Source organism: Ornithodoros turicata, chromosome 8, assembly GCF_037126465.1.
Source record: "Ornithodoros turicata isolate Travis chromosome 8, ASM3712646v1, whole genome shotgun sequence".
NCBI classification, from domain to species: domain Eukaryota; kingdom Metazoa; phylum Arthropoda; class Arachnida; order Ixodida; family Argasidae; genus Ornithodoros; species Ornithodoros turicata.
In genome coordinates this window covers 30759798-30785013 of record NC_088208.1, presented here as the reverse complement: position 1 = coordinate 30785013, position 25216 = coordinate 30759798, and the positions used below count along the sequence as shown (strand labels likewise).

General features: G+C 46.5%; 3 protein-coding genes across 3 annotated transcripts; 1 reads left to right on the top strand and 2 right to left on the bottom strand.

The window, feature by feature from the left end:
* The first annotated feature begins 503 nt into the window (after positions 1–503).
* On the top strand, positions 504–908 carry LOC135367574 (zinc finger protein 322-like). Its single transcript, XM_064600865.1, has one exon. It carries the CDS (start codon positions 504–506, stop codon positions 906–908), a length of 405 nt encoding a protein of 134 aa, XP_064456935.1.
* Positions 909–3368: 2460 nt separating this feature from the next.
* LOC135366140 (uncharacterized) lies at positions 3369–6460 on the bottom strand. The gene is made up of 4 exons (XM_064598791.1): positions 6221–6460; positions 5954–6021; positions 4550–4636; positions 3369–3520 (listed from the first exon to the last, which is right to left on the bottom strand). The coding sequence occupies exons 1-4, from the start codon at positions 6336–6338 to the stop codon at positions 3416–3418; spliced, it is 378 nt and encodes a 125-aa protein (XP_064454861.1). The 5' UTR covers positions 6339–6460; the 3' UTR covers positions 3369–3415.
* A 3049-nt stretch (positions 6461–9509) lies between these two features.
* LOC135366927 (uncharacterized) lies at positions 9510–25208 on the bottom strand. The gene is made up of 14 exons (XM_064599921.1): positions 24952–25208; positions 20415–20576; positions 19312–19508; positions 18503–18644; positions 17129–17222; positions 16941–17060; positions 16815–16871; positions 16291–16425; positions 14308–15640; positions 14013–14226; positions 12921–13298; positions 12614–12842; positions 12361–12546; positions 9510–12287 (listed from the first exon to the last, which is right to left on the bottom strand). Exons 2-14 carry the CDS (start codon positions 20543–20545, stop codon positions 12090–12092), a joined length of 3414 nt encoding a protein of 1137 aa, XP_064455991.1. The 5' UTR covers positions 20546–20576; positions 24952–25208; the 3' UTR covers positions 9510–12089.
* Between the last annotated feature and the right edge of the window lie 8 nt (positions 25209–25216).

The window sequence follows — 25216 nt, the reverse complement described above, 5'->3', positions numbered from 1 at the left end:
GCCGTTTTGAGGACCGCAACTAGTTTATCCAGAATACAGGGATAGCTCACCGTAATCCAGATTCCCGAGCACGTGGGTTGTTGCAAAAAAAAAAAAAAAAAGGGGAGGGGGCAATTGTTACAATTATGTCGCTAGCTTAACGTATCATCAGGTAAAAAGTCCAGGGGTGTTGTGAAACATTTGGGAAAAGAGGGGGGGGAGTAGGACGGGGTCTGAATAAATCACTGAACCGTACGATCCGCAACACTGCGACAGTATACACATGCTCTCGGGAACTCGGAAAGAACGTGATAATGCGATAACAGCCTTATCAACGAAGCAACCTGTGGTTTCCAGGGCTTACCCCAGGTGCTTCTGGCTACATTTGTGGCTTTCATCTTATCTGCAAACTGATATACAACAACACATGTGAGCTCATCCAGCGAGTCCTCGAATCCACGAGTCCTGCGAAGGCAGGCACTGTCAATGCAGCCCTATCGGGTTGCATTGCTCCTCTCCTTGGCATGGACGAGCTAGATAACTTCAGCGGCATCTTATGGAGGGCCGGGTCTTGCAGATCCTGTGATCGCCTCCAGGGTGTGCTTACCGAGGACGTCATCGAATCTCCGGGCAAAGTGACGTGTGCACTGTGCAACCAGACCGTGGCCAACATGCACGAACTGGTCATTCATATGCGGAACCACAACAACATACGACCCTTTGCCTGCAGCCGTTGCGACGTGTGCTTCGCTTCTGTCGCTTTGCTGATGCTCCATCGCTGTCTCAACCATTCCAGGAGAGGACACTACCTGTGCTACAAGTGTAACGTCTGGATCGAAGGCATCGGCGAGTACCGCAAGCACATGAAAAGCCATCGTCCGCAAGGTTTTAAGGCCTGCTGGTCGCTTTGTGTTCCGCACATAGATTAATATCTTGTGACAACGACTTTGACTTCCACGCTGTTTTGACACACTGATCCGGCGATCATAGCTGAACGTTTTAAGCTGCTTTCCAGCTCAATTTTTATGTTTTTAGACATGTGTGCGCGCGTGTAACAGGACAGTGAAAATCAGTGTGTCTAATCTTAGGTGGAAGATTAGATGACATTGCTTAATGACGGGAAGAATGATGTCTTTTAACTTTACTATTAACGTTTTAACTTGGAAAAAAAATTTATAGATGTAAAACAACCACAACAACAAAGGAGTCTGCTTCCGACTAAGCTGGAAGGGTCTGTCATCACACACATGAAATATCAAGGTCACGTCGTCACTACTGTAATAAAATGTCCCATTTAATAGTGTCTTAGTTTTGCGGCGCATCACCAAAAGTGATACTAATTGAAAAGCTGTTGAATGATTGAAAAAAAAAATCTAAACTGTGGGGCATCTTTGCCAATCTTGGCTGGTCCGTTACCTTGTCTGAAATCTAGTACAGCACCACATGGGCGTCGACTGTGCCGGTATCTGTTTAGACAGCTTCTTGCGTAGGCCTATCGAGAGTTTGGGCAGGGGGGGGGGGGGGCGTTGCACCCTCCCAACCGGAGCTCCAAGGTCACTTGTGGAAATTGTCCTCTTTACACAGAGTTCGTCGTAATAATCTGAGCCTTACCTGCCAGATCCGCTGCACATCAGGGGTTTCAGATGTCGTCATTACCTAGTGGCCGAGCGGGTTAAGGCGTTGCGCTCGTTGGTGGTATATAGTCAAGGTCGTGCTGGAGGCTGGGAGGTGGTGGGTTCGAATCCTACCGCTGACCAGACGAATGTACCCGCGGGATCTTACGGGCTTGCACTCTTGCATATCTAGAGATGTCCCATATGTCATTTGAACTTTTGATACAAACGGCGGTAATTAACCTGTCCCTGTTTGTAAACGAATGACGTCATAGTGTTCGACAGCGCCACCAATTTGGTAGAGTTGAACTATGATCGAAACTAGGGGCGAACAAGTCGCGCCCGAAAGCCACGGTCTTGAGGGGATTACGATGGTGCCCGAAAGGGGCGCGACCTTCGGTCCTACCTTTCTTTCAATAGGAGGCACCGAACAAGTGCCCATTCGTGTAACCCTTAGTGAACTGTAGAAAGAAGTAGCGAGCGACACACCCGACTCGAGTTTGATGGGCACACAATACGAAGAGGAAAACACATGACTCAATAGACCACCCGCCGCGGCACGTCACATCAAGATACCATAAGATTTTGAAAGAGTGGACCGTTGGCAAAACAAGGACACGTGGTTGCGTCGGTTGTTGCCGTCGTGTAACTTCGTGGTTTTCGCGTTTTGGTGAGGTAAGGTCAGCAGGGTAGTATCTGCCTCACACATGAAGTTTTCCTTCGTATCTCCATCGCGCAGTGGCATCCATCATCGGAAACAGCCATCAAAACAACTCCTGTGATCGGCTGCTGCCAACCCACGTGGCTTTATTTTGCCAACGATGGGTTGTGACGACATCTGGCGTTGTGACGTAGACCGTTAGCAAATAGCGGGTGGTCTATTGTGTTGCTTCACTGACTCCACTGACTGTCGACCCCTATTCAGCGTCGTTCATCGTCTCATCATCAGAACACCTCTCATCTTGCCCATTGTGCCATGGGGTAGTGGGCCGCACCTCATGTGGCGAATTTCCCCATTAATCGTGATTAATTCATCGGTTGTTGTTGTTGTTGATGTTGTGTTGTGTGTTCCTCAAACTCAAGGAAATGTTATCTCTTTTTATCAGCACGGTCCTGGGATACCGCGCACTCTTAATTTTTTTACACCCTTTAGGGTGTATAAAGGGTGTAATCCAAAAGTGCGATAACTCACTCCCTTTAGGGTGTAATATAACACCCCTTTCCACTGACTACACCCTCCAAAAAGGGTGTAGTCAGTGGAAAAGGGTGTTATATTACACCCTAAAGGGAGTGAGTTATCGCACTTTTGGATTACACCCTTTATACACCCTAAAGGGTGTAAAAAAATTAAGAGTGCGCTGGTTAATTCGGCATGGAGAGAAATTGCGCTATCAATGTGAAAGGCCTTGCACAGTTACGGCATTTGGTCGTATTAGCGATCTGACAGTATCTGTCAGAGAAAGATCGGCAGTTTAGTAACTCGCAGTGTTAATACTTTATTTTAGGTGCACATTTCCCTAATTTGTACGTTGTTTGACGGAACAAATCTTCCATTAGACGGGTCACTTCACGGATGCAACGCAGAAATTGTTCAGCTCCGTCAGTCTAGCCTGGAGTCGAAGTTGTCATCCTACACTTGAAACACACCCAGGTGAAATCTTTTTGCAGCAGTTTGTGAATCTCTCCAACGGAGTGTAGTATGCATCATGGAAACAGGAAGAGCGATGATCTCATTCATGGAACATCTTCATGGAACTCTGTGTCTGCATGTCTAAAACATGAACAGAATATCGCATCCATATTGCAGTAAATTCGCGTATAGATTATCGCAATACCTGCAATATTTTCGCAACGTCCCTTGCGTCATACATGACGTGTTCGTTTATTTTGTCTGAGAAGCACTGCATCAGGTAATGGTGCTTGTTGGCCTGCAAAAGGGTATCAAGACTTGTGTGTAGAAGGAACTCTGAGGAACCGTGTATTCACTGCATTCATACGTCACTGCATTGACGTCATGTGAAAACACTCTATAAAGGTGTTTTCACATGACGTCAAACGAACCCATTTGGCCGCCATGATGGTGGTAACTTTTTTGGCGCAGCTGCCGAGATTATCTAGCATTTACTCGAAAACGAAGCCTTGAATAGTGTTTTGAAATCCGGTCGCGTCCGTATCCTACTTTTATTCCGAAGACACTTCGTCATTGAAAAATGCGCAGTCTGTCATCTTTGAACGCCGCTGGTACGAAGTGTGGCCGTCAGTGGGAGGAGCTTACGAGCATAGCTACGTCACAAGGTGACGTATTTGAAAAATTCCTATACTAAAGCGGAAGATGCTTAAAATGACATCTTTTTCTGCTGCCACGTGGGCGCAAATGCTCAACGTATTGTGTTGCGGAGCGCCCTGCAGCTCGACCACAAGCTATTTTGAAGCAGACGACAGGGCCGATGCTGTCGTCTGCAAGGTCCGCAATACGAAACTTCTGGAACCGCATAACTTCCTCCATCCGTCTTCCTTTTCTATTCTTTTTTTTTTTCTTTCTTCCACTGGAATATGCCCTGCAAGTGTCGCTAGTGTGAATACACAGGAACAAGTATGCATTCGGAACGCGGAACGAAACGATCCAGGTAGCAGAGTGCGGACACCGTAATAAACAGGAATGTGTAACATGCAAGTTGGTATTTGGTATCTTGAAGGAGAAGCCATACATATATATGTTGGAGGCCGCCTATATTTCGAATACAGACTACCGGCTCCTGACCTGCTTCTGCTTCAATCTACTTTCAGCGGGTGGCTGGACGTTGCTGTCCGTACGGACTCGCTGGTTCAATCTAGTTACCCGCGTATTATATGTTGAAAAGATACTGGGCATTTGGGAAACTGTCGTTAGATCATTAACTTCAGTGCCCATCGTCTGTTTTTATATTGATACGATGAAGGGAAGTTGGATCTTATACCTGTGCTTCGCCGCAAAGGACTGCAAATGCCTCCGTCCAATCTCCAGTATGTACTGCTTTGAAACATTCCGGGCCATCTTTCTCCAGCTGTAACATATTATCAGATTATATAAGGAGCAAGGTCGGCCGAAGCCTCCACACTGCTATTCACAGGATACGACTCTGCGACTGTCACCATATCACCCAATCTCAATTCGCATCGAGGCCTCAAGTCTGTGCAACTCCTGCAAGGTGCTCTAGGACACGCTACCTGTACCTATACAGTGCCCGAAACAAGAAGACGCAAGTGAAAGACCGACCGAGACTCTTCAAACACTTGAACAAAGACCACTCTCTTATTGAAAAAGTAATGTGAAGATGGCCCACAAAGGAACAAGACACGAACACACTCAAGGGAAAGCGGCATGCATACAGCGGCTGTTAGCAACTACATCGCATAAACCTCAAAATCACCTAAATGAAATGTCATGTTTCAAATCAAGTCAAGCCATTTTTCTAGTTTTTAAAGGTTATTCACTACTGTTGCTACTACTACTAAGGTCAGTGAGGCCGACAGCGGCGAGCTCTTTCACTAGCACCACCACCGTAGGATGCAAGAACATCCGTCCCATAGTATTGCCAACCATATATGATGGGGCGAGCTGAAGCTGCCATTCCAGGCATTTTGGGACACCCGTAAAGTTGGCTTCCGCTAATAGAGTTATACCTGCGGTGTACCGATGTCGCGAACCTGTGTACCTTTCTGTTATGCCTCTGTGCTAATGACTTCTGTGTCTGGACCCTGTGGCCGGCCTTCCGTTTGATGCCAATACACTCTGGCTTCTGTGGCGGAAATTAACTTCCAAATTTGGATTCGCCGGTGCCGGCTGGCCTTTGGTGGCCCAGATGTAACGAAATTTTCCTTCTACAGGACCATAGCGCTCACAAAAAAATTCCAACAAAACCTGAGACAAATGGCTACCAGCCTGCGAAGTTTGGGGTTGCCTAAGCCCCGTCTTCTATTTTTACGATCCAGTCCAGATGTGTAACGTTTGCTAGACTAACCCTATCATATGCTGCGGAGAAAACTGTAGAAATACTGAGGCACCTTACCATAGAGGAAAAATCACAGATATCTCTAGTCAATAAATGGAATTCCACAATATATAACCCATACCCTGTTAAGAATTCCAGCCGATATTCTGCAAGACACAGTGCGAATTCTGTGAGGTGTACCCAATGCAAGATATAGTGCGCCAAGAGGTTCTTACGGAACAGGGTACCGTGTAGGTACTCTATTGAGCTACTGCTTGTTCTATCGCGTGAGGCGTCGTGCGTATTTTGTAAGGCGAACAGTGCATTTTGTACTATTCTCTGACAACGTGAATTGCCTCACAGCTTACTCTGATCGGGTTGTATACTTACCCCATACTCCATGAGATACTCCACGCAGGCTAGGTACCAAATACGCCGCGTAATATTATTCGTGCTCTCTGCGAAGGAAAAAAAAAGTAGCGCCATCAACCATCAAAATGTCCATGTCTAAGCCATCAGATTCCAACTCCGCAGTCTCTCTAAATCTTACGGGAACACTTCTTGTCATGTGTACAACAACCGTCAAACTTAACCGTAACGACTTAGCGCGTGGCCCGTGCCACGTTATATATAAAATATATTGAACTGTATACTCACTACAAATAACGGGCATTACTTGTCCCATGAAGTCTGGCTCTTCCTTGAAGGTAGAACACACTCGAAGGTAGACGACGAAAAGCAGAGATCCCCAGAGAAGCCAGCACCTGAGTGACATACCAGCAGCTTACAGGACGCGGTCAGTATGTGAGATTGCCGGCGTTCCACGCGCGGTGGCTCTGTCAGCCGCAGTTGGACGTTTCATGTTTGCATTTGCAGCATATGGTCTTTGCGACCTTGTTTCGTCCGGTATGTTCTGATTGTTGCATGGGACGCGGTTTAGTTTCGTCTCGGCAGTTTTCCTCGTTCACTATATGGTTTCACCTGTAATCTGTACTCATAATTTTTGTGAGTGCCACTTTCTAGCTGTAATGCTGCTGTAGCGAATATCACGAAAACACCATTAACTAAATATAGTGTCGTTCAGATTGATCATTCCTTTGTGCTTATAATCAACGCAACACACGCTTCGTTGGTCCTTACCACCTATTTTGCTTTTTAGTTCTGATAAAACGAAAATTATGACCGCTTTCCCCCTCCTTTTTACGTCTGCCCTCGTGGAAAACTGGCAGCTCCAAAACTATTCTTCCGTATATGAGTTAACCATATTTTAATGTCGTGTCATCTTGACACCATGGCGTATCTGGCATCACGACGCATAGTGCATTATATGCCATATCATAATATGGTCCATTTGTATCAAGTATCGTGGTATCGGGTAGCGTATGGGTATAGACGTGCTTAAAGAAGCGCTCGCGTGTGGAATTTCCATTTCGCATCAGCGCAAACGGGAAACAGTTGGCTGGAATAGCATCTAACAACTGAGTCAACTTGTAGGGTACATAGAATGAAAGGACGGAGGGCTTTTGATGTATCGTCCTCGTAGCCTTCCAGTGCCAATAATAATAACAGTAAAAGCGCGCTTATGTAGTACGAAAACAGTACACCAGCTGCAACAAATAATGGCCGCTGTTTGGATGCGATCTCAAGGTTACACGCGTCGGCAAGCATTTAGCGTCACAACATGGGTCCCTTTCACCGTGCGTTGCTAATATCCTTGCTGACCAGGACCATGAGGGCAGGCAACTCCAGTTCTCAGCTTTATGATATTATGGAGCATTTGATTCCGGTCATATGCGGTGAGTTTCGTGTCCAGAAAAATGACTTTCTCACATTGACGGTTGCGGACCAATCTCGTTTCTTACATTGGACCAGCGTTCCGAGCGTTAGCGTTCGCAACGACCGGTATCGGAAGGTTCTCTTACATACGCCTTCTTTACCGCACAGTGACGCGTACGGAGCTGAGGGAGCGCATTTGGCTTTTGGCCTGCGTCGAGAGATATCTTGGTTACGGGGTGAGTTGATATTCTACCGATAAGCCGTGCCTTGATCTTTATCGAATGCAACAACTCAGGGAAAAGAGGCGCTGACGCCAGGAATCGAACCTGGGTCTTCTGATTTCCTGATCTTTATATTCTCGCAGATAAAGTTCAGCTATCAAAGCAGTGTTAATATAACCTACAGCGCATCTAATCCACTGTGTCAAAAGTTGAAAAAAATCTACTACCGTATTTTCACGCGTATTAGCCGCACCGCAGATAAGCCGCAGGACTCGTTTTTAGATACATTTTGAAAATGTTTTTGCAGATAAGCCGCTCTCGCAGATAAGCCGCGGGTAATACGACGCAACTGCTTTGTGCGCTACACCAGTGATGCACATACAAAATCAACAGAGACGCTCAACGCTCGTCAGCGCCGTACTCCCTGCCAGCTGCCCTGTTCCCGTACTTGTCCGCGAAGTCGACGACTTTTAGTTTGAAGCCGCTGTCGTGGCTATGCCTCAGCGTTGGAGCCATGCCTCACCTCTAACTGCCGTGCCCGTGTCCACGAATGCTGCTGCTCTCGTCAAATGAGAACTGACGCTTAGCTGACCACGTTTTATCCCAATGACAGGTGTATTGAACCCTTCCTGTGGGTCTGCCGACAAAGGAGACCATGGGGAAGGCCATAAACCCTATCCACATTCCGGTGTCGGCATGATGTATAACAAAGGGGGTCAGTTCTAGTGTTCTACTAAGATCGGATTGTGCCCTTGTTGTGTGTTTTCGTGGATTGACGGGTTAGTCCACTCGAATGTGGAGTGGACCTGCCCCTGTTCGGTATTGTTCGTGCACTGGCAGGGCGGTCCTGTTCTGAAAAACATGAGGCACTGTCGGCCCTTTCGTTTAACCCGCGGTATGGGGAAAGTACCAAGGAAAAATAGTCACCAGATATGCCGCACCCACGGATAAGCCGCAGAGCGTCCGCGAAAAAAATAAATCGCGCATAAGCCGCGGCTAATACGCGTGAAAATACGGTAATCTGCGGTTGCCAGGAAACATGACTTTCCACAGAAGACGTTTACCGTATAAGTCACGTTACCGACGTCACGCCCAAAACAAGAACGGTATAGTGACGTCATATACCTTCAAACGTACTATCTTTCAGATTGAGCAAGAGGGGTACAAGTGTTTCCCAAGAGTTTCAATAAGTTCGTGGAAGGAAGCCTTCGACTTGTTTTGCCTGGAAGACCACGTCAGGAACCGGGACAGGATTGCTGCGCGGGAACTGGTAACTCGTCGATACTTATTTCTGCAAATATTCTATTTGAAACGCAACGCGTGTAACGGCTGCCGAGAAGTTAACTTTACAGCTACCTGTGCGCTTCTGAATCGCTGCCTCGGAAGTTGTTGAGTGGTAAAAAAGTACTTGGCTGCGCCCTCATGCGAGTTGGGCGAAACACATCATGGACATTGCACTGGCCGGCAGTGTTGGTACTGCACCTTGAAAGAGCTCCGGGCTTTTAGCACGTACTATACGCAATAAGAAAGAATCACGTCAAATCCCGCGGGGCTTTATCGACCCAAGTGAACTATAGACACTGCACGAGGCGCAGGAACAAATGTGAAGTTCACAGCTCGACAACTCTATGTAGGCCAGCGATCTTTTTGTCGAACCTCGTTCTGTTCTTTGCGCCATTACAGCTCGAGAAGCGTACGGACCTGATGAGGTGCTTTTCTCTGAGCATCAAGAAGAAGGCCATATTCGGTGCCAGCGATATAGACGCCTTTTTGCAGGTATGGCACGGGAAACATGATGTGATGCCATTTCGTGTTACCTGGACGACACTGGTCGCCATTTTGACTCCTCAACGTTTCTGTTGTGACAGACCTGCCAAGAAAACCAGCAGCTCCGGGCAGGACAGGCTACACGCGGGACGTGTCCCTAGCGAAGTGACATACGCTGCGCACATTCTCTGAGACTCTTTATTCACAGAATAAATAAGAATATAGCACTTCACTTTGTTGGTGTACAGGAGAATGGTCTCAATGTCTAGTGGGCCACCCTGATATTTCCGCAATGCACTTCCCTCCTAACAACTCAAGCAGGTAGTCTTATATATTCACCATCCCCTACAGTCACTGCTGTAAAACATAATTGATGCTGGCATGGAACATTCAGCACTTGTACCTAATTTTCTACCCCTCAAAGGCTGCCACGCTGCTGAAAACACCAGTAACCAGCGCACCAGCACTACTCTGTTTTTCTTTTCTTTTTATTAAATACTTCACTGTTGTCACGGACAGCTATACTGATAACGCATATAGCGCTTTACCGTTATCGATCGTCACTACCCTTCAACCTTATGCCACCGTGCGCAATTTCGCATGGCAGTTAGCATGTGTATAACACGCGAGGCTGTATTTCCCTGTACGCCGAATTGCGAATTCTTAAGAAATTGAGCGCGAATGTACGCGTTTAAATGAACTCTCCTTCACACGACTAAGTATAAGGCACTCATACATTCTATGTACATGTGAAATTTTCGCAATGCTTTTCAGAAAATAAGACATTTAGATCTGTAAAGTAGTTTCTTGCTCTTGTATCGCAAAGTAGCGCGTTGCAAAATGTGACGAGATATTCGAAGCAAGTGCACTTTCGCAGATTTGTATAGAGGCATCTGACGGTGTCACGAGCTGAAGGACCTCATAAATAGGAGGATTCATGCGTTGGGGCTGTACGAATGCAAAGACATTGAAAACTGTCCTTTTCTTTTCTTTTTTTTTCGCATCGTTTTCGCCAGCCGAAAGGGTTCCGTAAAAGCGATCACAACTAGAGTTTCGCGCGGATATCTTTGTTAGCGGGCAGAAATATAATGTTTCGAAATCGGTGCTGATGAAATGCGGATACAACCAGACGCTTCTGTGGTGTTCGCGGATATCCGCAAATACGTCTCTGCTGACGCTTCCTGGGAAGAGCCGCACATAAGTTTACGTTTTGTTTATAACGTAACATTTTTGTCATTGAGATTTTTAACCCCCAAATGGCAAAAACCGCGGATGTGTGGGTGTATATTCAATATCCAGGGGCAATACTGCTCCGTGAACGTAAAGAAGAAAATCACGCCTTTCACAACTTTGCATCGTCCCTATACGGCACTAGTAACTGAGAAGGCATTAGGGGGAGTAATAATGCATAAATGTTGCAAATGGCTAATGAGCGGGATTGGATTGGATTGGCTCCACAAGTAGGCTACTGAGCTGTTTGCATCTTTAACGCAATAATAGACAGGACAAGACGAGCAGCGGCCAGACTGAGATCATGTTTCTAACGGAATATTTCTTCTTCGTCCAAAAAGCGGCAGTATAACTATATTCACAGCAATATTCACAGCAGGGCACATCCCTTGATGCATAATGTAAAACCCCGAGACTAGGGAACACGAAAGGACAGACACAAAGACTTCGTGTTTGTGTCTGTCCTTTCGTGTTCCCTAGTCTCGGGGTTTTACATTATGCATCATCTTCACCAGCTCGCTTGCTTCCTAGCCGTTTTTTCATCGTCACATCCCTTGAGGCACGAAAACGGAAACACAAGATACCAGCTCACTGTTCTGTTCGTTCCGTTTCTGTGCTTCGAACTCGAGGAATATTCCCTTCAGCGAATTCATACCATTCTAGCCTTGCTTCATCTATCTTAAAGCGGCACTAAAACGCAAAAGTGTCTCCTCGCTAAACGGAAGAATTTGTTATATACCTATAGGCAGCGATACAAACGGAACGATTGCAATGAAACTGCGCAGTGCGTCGAGCACCACAGTCGTTCTGGCTTCATACGTTGTGTTTAGAACGGAAATATTTACGCAGAAGGGTCACAAATACATGATATTTTCTTTTGGCACATTTAACGACTCGAGGTCGTACTTTTAAATGCGTATTCGAAACGTCTCTTGCGCAAAACAATAATCGGGAACTCTTTCACTCTGTAAATTCTTATCACGAATGTTCTGCGGATATGACATATGCTAGCACAAGTATGCTGGCTATTTACTTCTAGTAACAGGTCTAGTAGACCCTTTCAAAAAGGGGGTGTACAGTAACGCCCTTTTGGGGAGTACACACATATATCACTCCCTTCAGGGAGTGAGGATACTCCTTTTTGAAAGTAATTATACTCTACATAAGGGAGCGATATACTTATAAAGTACATCCGTTTTTAAAAAGAGTGTAATCGATTGGTGTGAGAATGGCCGTTGCTTTGTTCCTGGTCCGTTGATTGCAACACGCTTATCGAACCCCAACGTCCTACCAGAACTACAAGGTGAACGACAGTATACTACCAGGCGCCTTACCAGCGATGATCCCTGAGCTGCTGGATCACAGTTATATGGCTTCCCAATGCGGTTTGGGAAAAGGGACGACGAAACATATTGTCAGCTAGCTCGGTTGCATCCAGTAGGCCATAAGAAAGTTTCTCTTTTAACCATTCGAATGTGAAAAGAATAATCTCTGACAGAAAAGGTCTAACTGAAATTAATCACGGTGTCCTCTCAGTCTAAAGAATCATGGCTCTGAAACTTGCCTGTATGGCCAATTAGCAATGAGAACAACGTTGTGTCGCGTGACATTTTGCCCTTATACCTGCCCTGCTGTATAGCTAACCTATTCCGACAGTATCTGAGTGTTTCACAAGCAAGGTCGCCAACAGTCCAGTGCCGCTCCTCTGCCTTGTAGCCAACTTGTGGAAGCTGTAAAGTATAGAGGTGCCCTCAGTACAAGAAGAAGACTCCCTATAGTGGTTGTGGGCGAAAGGATGTTTACCTGTTCAAGTTTTGGCTCTCCACCAGTGTAGACAACAAAGCAAGGAACCCTGGCCATACTCGCTGCTAGCCACTGGATGATGGCTTCCAGTTGGACGTCAGCTGAGCCAGAGCCATCGCGCGACCATCGACACGTCGCGACAGGGCGTACTCCGCTAGCTGAGGGCTTGAGGAGTGGCGACGGTTCCTGTACGGGAGTTAGATGGAGTATTTGTAGCCATTGGGTTTCACACGGTATATCGAAGACTTCTAACCGAACACACGGTCGTGTCCTTCTGTTCCGCTTCCGCTGGTTCTTCGGCTTGGCTAAGCGGCTTGCCAGTGGCTTGCCCTCTGCTCTCGTCTGTGTCCTCCTTGCCACTCGAACTTCCAACAGCTTCGGGAGATGGAGGTGGAAGCGCGAAGTTCCTGATGAAGTCTGCGTCGTGTCTGGTTAGCCCTAAACACTCCGGGTCGCTATCAACACCTGCGGGTTTCCGACACCTTAAAGTGCCACATGTAAATTAGCAAGTTCCTCGAGCTCGCCTAGGCGATTTGAAGCATGTTTCTCGCGTTACATACCTAAACTTAGCTTTGAATGGCACGGGGAGATTCGGATTAACGCCGTCGAAGGAATAGGCCTTGGGAAGACCTAGCCGGGTCGTCATCATGAGCATCTGTCTGCGACCCGGCGATGATGTAATGACTACCTCGGAGGCTAACGACAAAGGGGGAAACCCTTCGTGACGCGTCGAGTCTCGAGTCTCGCTGAACAGCGTGGGTTCAGAGTTGGCTGCACGAATGGGACGCTGCATCCGAGGCGAGAAGCCGAGTTCTGGGTCCTCGTAGATATCGTCCATTTCGCTGCTGCCACTAGAATAGCTCATTCGGGAACCTCGGCTAGCTCGTCGGGCAAGTCGTCGAGTGCGACGTTTAATGCGACGGCGAAAATCTTCGTACCTGAAAAGCAACGAGGATTAATGTGCCTTGGAAATCCAAGAATGTGTTTCCGACTGTGTCAAGAAACTTTCACTTTGAAATGTAAAATAAAATTAAAAAAAAAACGAATAATTGGAGAGTAATTACAACTTTTGGTCCTCTGGATTACAATTACTCCCCATATCAGTTCCCTGACCATGAAATTTACTCCCGAGCGACTGCAAATAGACCCTAAGCATTTAGTTCCGAAAGCGTTGTTCCGAAAGCTGTGTGCACAGCATCTAGTCATTCAAAGGACTAAAATTATTCTTTTTTTTCTTTTTTTCTAGAGATCGAGGACAAAAACAAAGGGTTAAACTACTTTATTTTTAAGATGATGAATGGGGAGTATTGTCGCCGAGGGCGATACTCTACCTCATTGCTGATGGTGATGTAGGGAATGAAATAATGAGCCCCTTCATAACGAGGTTCGAAGCCCTATGGAGTCGAAAAATGTCAAAAGAGCCTGGCCTGGCCAGGCTTGGCTTGGCTTGGCCAGGGACCAGAGGGCTATTTGTAAATACCGTACGTCAACCACCAGTCTGCCCCATCTCGCAAGTTTTTAATTACAAAACGCACCCTCTTCAACTGATTGCACCACACGTCTTCACAATTGGCATACATTCACGGGACACGTACCGACCGGTTTATTACTGCAACGATTTTGCTTGTAACGCAAAGAAAGTTGCACGTTACCTTTCATGTTTACTGAGGGACGAGAGCCCGCAGTCATCGTCGTCGCTTCTATAATCGAGCACGAAGCCCGCCGAACTGGCCGAGTCGTCCCGGGAAAGCCTTGCCGAGGACTGGAAGCTCGAACCACTGGTCTGCGCTCTGAAAGAACGCTGCCGCCTAGTCCTTAGAAAACGCTGCTTTACTCGCACTGGACTGTGCTGTCGATCGTCGGTGCCTGGTCAACGAAGAGTGCATGCAAGAGCGCATGCATCAACATTTTTTTTTTTTTTGCCGAAACGAATTGCTTTCTGTTTACCTTCACTAAAGCTCTCTTCTGCGGTACGGAAGTCGTGTTCATCTTCTGTTGTCTTCTGATGGTACATTCTCGGCCATAGCTCAGCTTCTGGAGACCCATAAGGCGTAGAGGATCCTGACAAGGACCCTCGTCCTCCATTCGTTGCCGGTGACGTCAACGGCGAACTCTGCGGAATGTCTACGTTCTCTGGAACATCTGGTCGGGACGCTTTCGAGACGGGTAGATCCAAAGACACGGGTCTGTCAGGCTCGTCTTCCGAATACCCGAACGAAGATCGAAACCTGGGCGAGGACACAGGTGAAGAGGACAAGGTATGCTTCTCTTGAAGGAGAGCGTATAGAGGCACAGTTGATGGCTGAGTTGAACAGATGTTTTTGGTAATAAGCGACGAAAATGTGCAGTCAGGCAGTGGTATGGGCCCCCTGCAGGGCAGCTCGTGGGACTCTTTTCTTGGGTCTAGTACAGGCATCGATTCCAGGAGAGGACGAAAGCTAGACCTACGGGAACCCGTCGGAGACGGCGTTACAGGCCTGAACACCATACCACTTTGCCCCGTAGCACCACTACCTCGCCTTTCAGGTCGAGGCGACGGATGACGTTGAGCACAGAGCACGGCTTGAGTTAGAAGAGGAGGCGACGCAGCCGCTGGTGGTGGGAGGGCGCTGAGAATCTTTTCGTAGCTCCGACGCCTCTCTTCAAACGAGCCTTTGGATGAAGATGAGTTAAACGACCTACGCGAGCTTTTCCTCAATACTGGTAGTTCCGGAACAGTAGTCTTTTGGCAACAGTTTGGCACCTTTTCACTCGGTGGTGGCAAAGATGTGGCGTTCATAACAGCTGGTGCAGGTTCTGCAGTGGAAGACTGTTTCAAAGTGACAACTTGCGTCGCTTGCTTCAGCGCATCCAAAACTGTCTTCACTGTCTTGTTTTCGTCAGTGGGCTGCCTAGCTGGTCGTGCTTCTGGGTCAGCCTTGACGACTTTCTTCGCTCTGTGGCAAAGTGTTGTTGTTGCTTGCTGTGGAGGTTTATGCTCCTTGTTTTCAGGACCAGCGTCGTCGCTCTGTTGGTCTGCTGAATCAGTCACGTAGATGCTGTTTTGCGAGGACGAATTAATCGATGATGGAAGCGACTGGAAACCTCCGTCAAGACCTGCGCTGGAACTCGAGCTTTGTCCGACAGGAGAAGGACGGCGAGAGTCGATGTTTTGCCGAAAAGCAAGAAGACACTTGTTGAGTTCACGCAGAAGTGACGAGTCTTCAAACTGAACTACTGGTTTAAATGTGTGGTCCTTGAAGTCCAGGAGAGCAACTGATGACTCATATGGGCTCAAGGACTGAAAGAGAGAACAGCACGCTGTGAACAGAGCAAGACACTATTTTAGTAAGCAGACAGGGTTCTGCAGGTCAGGTAGTGATGACAATTTGAACGGAGACAGTTCTCTTCATGGAACCTGAACAACCTCTATTCGAAACATCGGGGACCTCCGTCCATGCCATTTCTTTTGTTCTGCAGCTCTACCATTACTAATGACCATGTATTCACACGAGCGATATCCCCACGGAATATTCTAGCGGAAGAAAAAGCAAGACTGTACACTGCTCACAGGGCGGTATTATGTTGAGCATGTATGGTTCCGGTTGAGCATGAGTTTGGGTAGATCAGCATGTTGAGTCCGGAATATCGGGAGTGGCGTACTGTGGACTTCGCAGACGACACGGCGCCTGCGCCTTTCCCTGTCATCTGCTACGGAATCTTGTCGTCTGCTTGGATCGTGTGGCTGTGCCGCAAGATATTCCTCGCAGTTTGCAGTGCACGAGAAGACAAAACGTTGAGCGCTCGCTATTACGTTGTAGCAGAAAGCTATGACGTATTTAGCATCTTCCGCTGGAGTATTCTGGGGAATGTCGCTCGTGTGAATACACGCGGTGAGTGTTTTCTTCTGCCTAAAGAGAGAGAGAGAGAGGGAGAGAGAGATGTACGCACTGGTTCGTCCCCAGCCTGAGGCCTGTGTTCCATAGGCAGGATACCGTCCACCGTGAGAGCCTCATTGTCTCCGAGACTTTCTACGAAAGCAAGCGCTGCCAGCAGCTCAGGAGCGTTCGTAAACGCAGAACATTCCTGAAGACAAGCATAATATAGAGTAACGTTAGTCGGTTTGGAACGTGCACGTCGTATATCGTACTTTTGTGCCGGTGCGCTATAGCCATGGAAAAACACTTCATTTGGAAAAGCCAGATGTGAAAAACGATTGCTTCTAATTCGAGACACATTGAGAGAATCTTTTTTAGTGTTTTGAGCTCAGCAGAATGTGGCAGTTAAGCAAGGTTGTTATAAATTGGTTCTCCCACGGAAAACTACAAGCATTGAGGTAGACGGTCCGGTTGAGTCTAGACTATAACGACACAACTTTTTTTTCTTATTATTATCTTATCTTGGTTGAAGCTCAGACCGCTTTGTGGCTTGCAATATACACGAATATACCTTCAATAGAAGAGCTGCGTGCCTACCATATTGTTGCCATCTCTGAGCACATCGCCTCCTATTTTGGCACTGCATGGGTAGGTCTACGGAACCAGAAAAGCGAGTATTGGTGATAGTGGTAATCAATCATATACAACCATACACGGCTTTACCTTAAGTAGGCTAGGTTCGGCGTCCTCCATGATTCCTCTTGTTCGAACCATTAGAGGACATAAGGGGCAGTCACTGCACATCCATTCTGGCATTGACATCAAGCCTCCCGAGGGCGTGACCTATACGACAGCGACACCCATCTAACACTCGTGGCACGAACCATAGCGTTTTGCTGTGAACTATATACCTTTCTGGAGAAGTAGACAGTGCCTTCGGGCTCCGCTTGTAAGGCATGGTAGAAGTAATTTAGAAGCTTCTTGAGCTTCTCAACATGAGCGGGACTGCACGTTGAAAAATGTAAGGGATGACATGCAAGTTTTTTCTTACAGACAAGATAAGAATGTGTCAAGGAAAATGGTTAATATGCACATTTTACGAGAACACGCGTACCGAAGGTGTTCTGAAGGGATCAGTCTGTGATCATTGACTAACAGACCATGTAACATCACAGAGTTCGACTAACACCACCAAGATATAGAAAGCCTGCTTACTCGTCGACGTGACGTAACAAGTAAGTGTCAGCCAATCAGGACTACGTTTTCGACGGCCGTAGCCAATCACGAACGTGCTTTCAGCCATGGTTTTAGCCATGGAGACGAGCCACCGTCAGCCATATGGGCAGCCATTGTCGCCTGCGTGTAGTGAACGTCCCCGCGTACTAAAAACAAAATAAAGCGCAATTGCGATTGCAAGCGTGTTGCACTTTTAGTCTACAGGTTCAAATTTACGAAGTTAGCTCCAATCATTTGCGAGTTCTTGAATTCGCAGAACGGCGAATGGCGGTAGCAGACGAATTCTGACTTTATGCGACCACGTAGCGAAGGAGGGAGAGGAGGCACTGAGCAGGCCTTCTGTATCTAAGCGGCGTTGGTTCGGCGAACAAGAATGTCGCACGATGGCGTCTGCTTGGATGCCAGTACAATGCCAGTAACACATTATCCACGCACATCCTTTTCCAGGTGTAGCTTTATCCCCTTGGGTGATGTGATGCGATGTGATGTGACAGAAGAAGAAGAAAAAGGGGAGGGGGATATATTTATTAGACGAAAGGGAAAAAAAAACGGGGGAAAGGTCAGCCAAACGGGACGTCGGCTTGCTATTCCGCAAAGAAAGAAAATAAACGAAAGAAGAATAAAGTAAATAAGAAAAAGGAAATAAAGGAAACCAACAAACAGTGAAAGAATGATGAGATGGATGACAGAAGATGACTTTAAAAGAAAAGCATGAGGTTAATGGTTAAAAGAAGGGTTTAAGTCGCGACAAAGTGAGACTGGCTACCACAGACCACTTAGCCGCAGTTAGCTGGGGAAAAAAAGAAAGGGGAAAAAAAAGGAGAAAACCCAGTAGGTTGGGGGGGGGGGGGGCGGGAGGCGAACATCCCGAACTAGTGGGAACACTACGGGAAATTTTCCAGTAAATCATATGACCCCAGCGGAAAAGTGTTACTCGTCAGACAGGAGAACGAGTAGCAGAATACCCTCTCCGTATACTCTCGTGAGAACAAAACGAGCGAAAGAGGAAATTGATTGCAGTGCACTGATATTATCGAGGTGCCCCTGACCTTTCGAGGTGCTGGAACAAGTCTGCAAAGTTGAAATCTTGCAACGTGGGATGAGTCTTGAAGTTCCGTTTCGGAAACGTCGAGAAGAAGGCATTCGCCAGTAGAGAGTTGATGAACTGCCGATCCAAAGCAAATACGCCGGCTTCAGAGTTCCAGAGAATAAAGCACATGTACGTCAGTATACTTCGAGCAGATTGCAACCAGCGTTTCGAACTTCTTGAAAATAAGTTATAATACGTGGTTAGGGAAATACGTGCGAGGAACACCCGCCCTTCCAAGGAACTGGCAAACTCTGTCTTATCTCGTCTTGAATATGCCGAATTGAATATGGTGACATCATTTAGGACGCCCGTACGTCTATACGCCGCTTCAAATGTAAACTCCCTACATGGTATACATACGGTTCGTATGCAATGCGTGCGGCAGAAACACGTCTGTTTCTCCTCTGTGCTCAACTTGCGGTACGAAAAGTTATTTCTTTTTTCTTTTTTCGGTTGATAAATGGTTTATCGCAAGATTGATAGCGATATGTTCAGATATGTTCAGATATGATAGATATGTTCAGTTAAGTGGCTTACCCCAGTCTCGTATGCGCCATCAATTATCTGTTCCACATTCAAATATTGATGTTTGTGCAACAGGGGTGGACGGGTAGGTGGAAGGCCTTGAACAGACTCGTGAAACTAAAAAAAAAAACATTCATAAGATATATACCGTCCACCCCTATTGCACTCGACTTCCAGTACATTGTGCTGCTTGGGAAGCAGCAGGAAAATTTCTCAGTGGATCGGTCACACTGTGCAACTCACGCTGCTGTTGTAAGGAGTAGAGAAATCCTCCTTCCGGCTTGTGCTGCTTGAGATTGAGCGCCGATGAGATAAGGAATGGTAGCGTCACCTCGAAGAACCTGAGCCTCTGTTCGGCGGTGAGGGAGATCTTGAGGAACTTCTTGAGCGTGTCCAGGGAAACCTCTTCCCTGGATATGTCTTCTGGATCCAGCCCTACGCTTCAAACGAACAACAGCAGTGACCGGAGAGACTGGCCGTAGAACGGCGGAGAATCGGTCATGCTTATCTCCACGTTTCTCACGAATAACTCTCTTTTACCAATCAGTCATTCAATCAATCACACGAGAAGAATCAAAACAACGTTTTCCCCACCGCCGTAACATTTCTATTGACATCACTCTGAGGGGGGAGGGGAAGGAGTAAATTGTGGAGCAATTACAGCTTCTAGTGTACCCGGAATTAGTCCCAGTTTCAGTTCCTGACTCTTAAAGTTACTCCCCAGCACTGCAAATAGTCCCTAAACTTCGCATAAACTTCCGTTCATTTACTCCCGAAAGGGACTAGCAGGTTGTGGCAATGAATATATATAATAAAAAAATAATAAATGCTACTCTTACTTTTATTGAGAGTTTATAAATAACGTATTTCAGGGTATTCCCAAATTTGATAACTATACACCACGCAGCAACGCACGCACTGCTCTTCTTCGTGGAATTTCTAAGGGGAGGGGGGACATGTTTATTGAAGAAGAAGAAAAAAGGAATGGAGGAAAGGGACATTCGTCTCCCTCACACTCTTTCGCGTATAAATGGTTTGATTTTGTAACTTTTATGTCTTTGTGCACTGACATTACCTGGCCGTGAGGGCTTCGTATCATACCAAGGACAAGGACAGCGATATCATTACTCACCAATCGTCTGAACAGCTCACCATCTCATAATCAGAGTACCCTGGGTACAGTGAGCCAGAAATTAAGTGGCAAATTTCTTCACTCATCGGCGCTACATGTATATGTAACTGTCATGCTCTTGAACTACGATTCAAATTTAACAGGCTGACACACCTTACGTGTTAATCTACTACAATTACCGATTAATATCATTCCCCAACCTGCCTCCACCTACCAGCAGATGTCGTGGATTCGCTGCATGTCGGCCACCAGCTGTTCAGGTGAATGGGCAAACTTCAGTTGGCTCAGTTGCTTCTGAACATCAGGCCACGAGGGCACGTCACAGGGCAACAACACGTGCGCCATAGCCTCCCCCTCTCTTTTTCAGAGGCTATGTCTGTAAAGCAGAGTTGAAGGCCACGATCAGTAAAGTTGCGTAAGAACTTGGCGCGCTGAAGCCGCTTTAAACGGGCCGTGACACTTTGATTGATTGATGCGGTTTATTACATACATTGATGCTCGTAGACGTCAAGGTGCCAACCAGTCACCGCAGACGGTTTCAAACACAGGCTCTCTGTGGCCATAGTATGTCGTACTTCGCGAGATATTAACGCGTGTACGCGTCAGGCTCTGACGTCAAAGAAGAGAGAGCTACGGGCGTTCCCATTGGTTAGTCGTAAGCACGTGATCTCCTCACACCACATTACTGGCCGCGAGGCTTGCAGTGATGTAAGAGACGGATGAGTTTCAGCATTCGCGGTGCCAATTTTTGTGCGCGTCTGTTCTCCTGTTTGCTGTAAAACTTGGAATGAGAGTTCACATCGACGCAAATTATAACTGACTTTCGCGTTTATTTTGCATAACCTGGAACGAGGTGATGTGTATCTCAAACACTGTGTTTTGTCCAGAGATATTATACTAACCGTGTATTCACACGAGCGACAACCTCACGGAATATTCTAGTGGAAGAAAAGCAAAAACACTGCTTACAGAGACGAAGTTCCGTCCTGTGTTATGTGAGCATTCACACGGTGCTGAATATCGGGAGTGGCGTACTGCGCATTCAGTAGCAGACGACACTTAGCAGACGACACTGTCAGCGTGTTTTCCTGTCGTCTGCTACGGAATATCTTGTGGCTGTGTAGCAAGATATTCCCTACGGTTAGCAGTGTACGTGAAGACACGACGTTGAGCGCTCGCGCTCACGTGACAGCAGAAAGCTATTACACTTTTCGCATCTTCCGCTTCTCGGGGAATGTCGCTCGTGTGAATACACGGTAAGAGGTAAATAACTACACGTAAGTGTGACACGGACGTCGTGTGCCATATTCTGTTCGTGGACGCTAAAACATATCCCATCACTATGGCAACGAGTGTCAAGCACCACTTCGCTCATGGAACGAATACACAAAGCGGGCCACGAATCGACGCCGCCTGTAAAGCATACTTCGCCGCGTACATCCCTACCCATGCGGGCAAGCCACCACAGATTACCCTTTGATTTGTTGGGCAAGGCTGCTTTTACCAGCGGTGCGATTATACGTATCCTGTAGTGGAGGCTGCCACGCAGTAATTGAGTGATCGCATAACCTTCGGGCTAAGGAAAAAGATATACAACGAACGGACGCATTAAAGGGTATTGACACTTTTCGGCTGTTGACCCGCAAGCAACAACTCAACCCGTTTAGCTCATTTTAGCTAGCGGCCCACAACTAATGAATTCAGAGTCGCAAGTCCTTGTGACAACGTATCTGCATAATCTTTTAGTTTGTTTGTTTTTCTTTCATGTTCCACTCCCACCCTCTGCAAGGGACGAATCGACACACAACGTTACAGTCATTCTGGCGTGACAAGTTCCCACGGAAGTGTCGCATATCTGCATATTCCCAAATAACCTAAGAATAATAACTGGCTTGTACATGGACAACCATATGCATGAGCGAGACAGTGATTACTGTATAACACATCTACAGGGACGAAGAAGAAGGAAAAAACAAAACAAAAAAACGGAACATTTCTGTTTTCACGAATGTAGCCGCGTAAAAGATCGCTGTATAAAAGATCGCAGTCTCATATAAACAGTGCATTGCGAAGTGTTTATTTCATTCATTCTTTCGTTTGTTGTTTGCCCCAAGTTGTTTACTCCGGTTGTTTGCCCCCAAGACGGAAGTGCGGCCTCTTTATTTCTCTCTTTCTCTCGTACAGGACGGCAGATGGAATTTACATCGATGTCACTGGCTTCGGTAATAGTATCATTGCGCGGCTGATGCACGCTCACGCGCTGTTAAGTTTGGCGACAAGAATAGGGGTGTCCCGTCCACGGCGCATTTGCAGGGCGCTGGCGCTGTTTTTAGATCCCCAAGCAAGAGATTCGAGCACACGGCCAAATGTTGCTCTCCCTCGCGTCTTGTTTGTCTGATACGCGGACAAATACGACCACTCGTTTGCTCCGGGTACAGTCGGGACGGGACTGCGGTGTGGGATATAGCCGTTTTATATATATGTACATATAACTTTAATATTTTTTATTCGTGAAATTCGCGAAAATTAGAACATTAAGGATAATTTACCGTAGACATTTTTTTTTTTTCAGATATCCCGTTTCTTTTCTTTCTTTCTTCTTCTTCTTCTTCTTTTTTTTTTCTTTGTGACCAACTTCTATACATACCCCCGTTGAATACTGTGCATACTGTTCATTTGTTTGTGGAACAAATATGGACGCGTCAACATGTACGGTTACAGACGAATTTCTCGCAGTAAACTGCATTTTACGTTATCATAATATGCGTTTGCCTATATCCCAGAAGTAGTGAATAAACGGACGCTCATTGGTGGTAGCCAAAGTCGTGCTGAAGGTGGTGGGTTCGAATCCTACCACCGGCTGTACTGTCTGAGCATTTTCCTGGGTTTTCCTGCAGACTTTCCGGGCGAATGTCGGCGCAGTTCCCCCTGAAGTCGGCCCAGGACGCATACTTAACCTCCCCCCCTGTCCCCCACTGCTTCCTGCTGTCCTCTCTCCATCTGTTCACATCTGTACGCCGCTCATAGCCACGGTTGATTCTCGTCGCTAACACGGAATTTAAAAAATAAATAAATAAAAAGTGAGTAAACGACGCATAAATAAAAAGAAATATTCATAGCGAGTCGCAACTTGAGTCGCTACCGCATGTCCCACATTATTCCATATTTTGTTGGCTCCAAATGGGTTAATTATTATTATTATTATTATTATTATTATTGCAGATCAAGTTGGGACTCGCTGTGAATATTTTTTTTCTTTCATTTACGCGTCGTTTATTCACTTTTTATTTATGTTTTTTTTTAACCGCCGTGTTAGCGCCGCGAATCAACCGTGGCCATGAGCGGCGTGCAGATGTGCACAGATGTAGAGAGGACAACAGGAAGCAGTGGGGGACAGGGGGATAGTATGCTTCCTGGGCCGACTTCAGGCGGAACTGCGCAGACATTCATCTGGAAACTCTTCCGAAAACCCAGGAAAATTTTCAGACAGTTGTAGGCTTTTACGCGGCTAAATAAGAGCAGTTAAAGTACAGAGAACAGAAAGAAAAAGAAAAAAGAAAAAAAGAAGTCGTGCGCGTAGGATGAGTTTCGCAAACAGGCAATATTCCGTTTTGATTGGAGACGCCGCGCTGTGGACATGAAGGATAATTTTGTGTGGCTATGAGAAGGCCCCAAGATCATAACGAAGTCGAACAGGCGCCGGAGACCCTGCAAACCATGTCTTCCTTGTCGCCTTTGCTTTATACGCGTAATCAGCTGTCTTTATCGTGTACATTGCGAGGAAGTTGTTTAGGAATGGGGGAAGGAAGGCAAGAAATAAATGACTTGTCGAGCTCAAGGATAGGGAAACTTTGTAGGAATGCTATGATGTTTCATTTTCACGTGTCGAGGTCAAAATAACAACGACAGCGAAACAGGAAAAAAAAAAAGAAAGTGCAACATATAACGCAAACGTATTATGTGTATGAAAGTGATGATGTCCAAATGTCAGTACATCGGACAGATTTTCCTCGTAGGGAATTATATTTCTACATATATGTCTTTCTCGCTGCTAGTCATTATTACCTACAGCTCGATTCGTGCCACGTATAAATTTCCAAACATCGGTTTCGGCAGTCAGTTTATGAACAGCAACTTTGTGTTCGCTCTCTCATTTTATGATCCATTCGTGTGTTTGTTGTTTAGCCCAAGACATTCTTTTGTAACCCTGCTCACTGCCGCAAAAAAATTGTTGGACTGTTCGTTGCCCTCACTCTTTCTCTTTCATTTTTTTTTTCTTTCCCGTGATCGCTGTTGAAAGCTTTGCGACACACTTCGTGTATAGAGGTGAAGCCGTCTTACTTCAGATACAGCCCATTACATAAAATAATTACATCTCTGGATTATGCCATTTTATTTATTTATTTCATGTTTATTATATGTTAAACGACAATGCTGCAATCCAATTCCTCCGTGACTTTTACAACTCGTTATAAAAGGACATGCGCCGTGTAGGAAACGGATGTCAGCGAAGGGGACATCCGACCCCCATCGTGCGCAGATATTACGACGAGAGAAATAAAACGCGCGCCGACAATGCGGACGCCGCGTGCATGCACAGGTGATTTAAAAATAAACCTCCATCCCACAAGCGCTGTAAGCTGAGCACCGACATCAGTATATAATTAATCGAGACCTCTCATTCGCTCTGGAGCAGAATAGATTCACACGACAAAGCACCGTGCGTAATCGAAATGGGATTGTCAACTTACTGGGGTAGAAAAGGAAGCTTCACTGCAGCAATAGGATTATCCTTCTTCATTACTCCCGACGTGGATGGCTTATTTTCAGTGAGACAATTCGCTTGTCACATCTTTCAGTACACTTGGGTCGGATCAGTGAGGAAACTCAGTGCGCAATTGGACGCAGAGGAAGTTCCAAAGCACATGAAATTCACCATACCGATGCAGCACCAAAACGGAACATAAGAGACTAGATGACGCCACCGGTCAAAGAGGAGGATGGAGGAATGGGGAA

What these genes read in the sequence shown, in the direction of transcription:
- LOC135367574 (XM_064600865.1), top strand. Translation starts at nt 504, where the DNA reads ATGGACGAGCTAGATAACTTCAGCGGCATCTTATGGAGGGCCGGGTCT.
- LOC135366140 (XM_064598791.1), bottom strand. Translation starts at nt 6,338, where the DNA reads ATGTCACTCAGGTGCTGGCTTCTCTGGGGATCTCTGCTTTTCGTCGTC. An exon ending in AGTAATGCCCGTTATTTGTA is followed by an intron (nt 6,022 to 6,220) that starts GTGAGTATACAG and finishes TTTCCTTCGCAG; the next exon opens with AGAGCACGAATAATATTACG. An exon ending in AGTATCTCATGGAGTATGGG is followed by an intron (nt 4,637 to 5,953) that starts GTAAGTATACAA and finishes AATATGTTACAG; the next exon opens with CTGGAGAAAGATGGCCCGGA.
- LOC135366927 (XM_064599921.1), bottom strand. Translation starts at nt 20,545, where the DNA reads ATGGCGCACGTGTTGTTGCCCTGTGACGTGCCCTCGTGGCCTGATGTT. An exon ending in AGGACACGACCGTGTGTTCG is followed by an intron (nt 12,547 to 12,613) that starts GTTAGAAGTCTT and finishes ACTCCCGTACAG; the next exon opens with GAACCGTCGCCACTCCTCAA. An exon ending in GAGAGCCAAAACTTGAACAG is followed by an intron (nt 12,288 to 12,360) that starts GTAAACATCCTT and finishes TATACTTTACAG; the next exon opens with CTTCCACAAGTTGGCTACAA.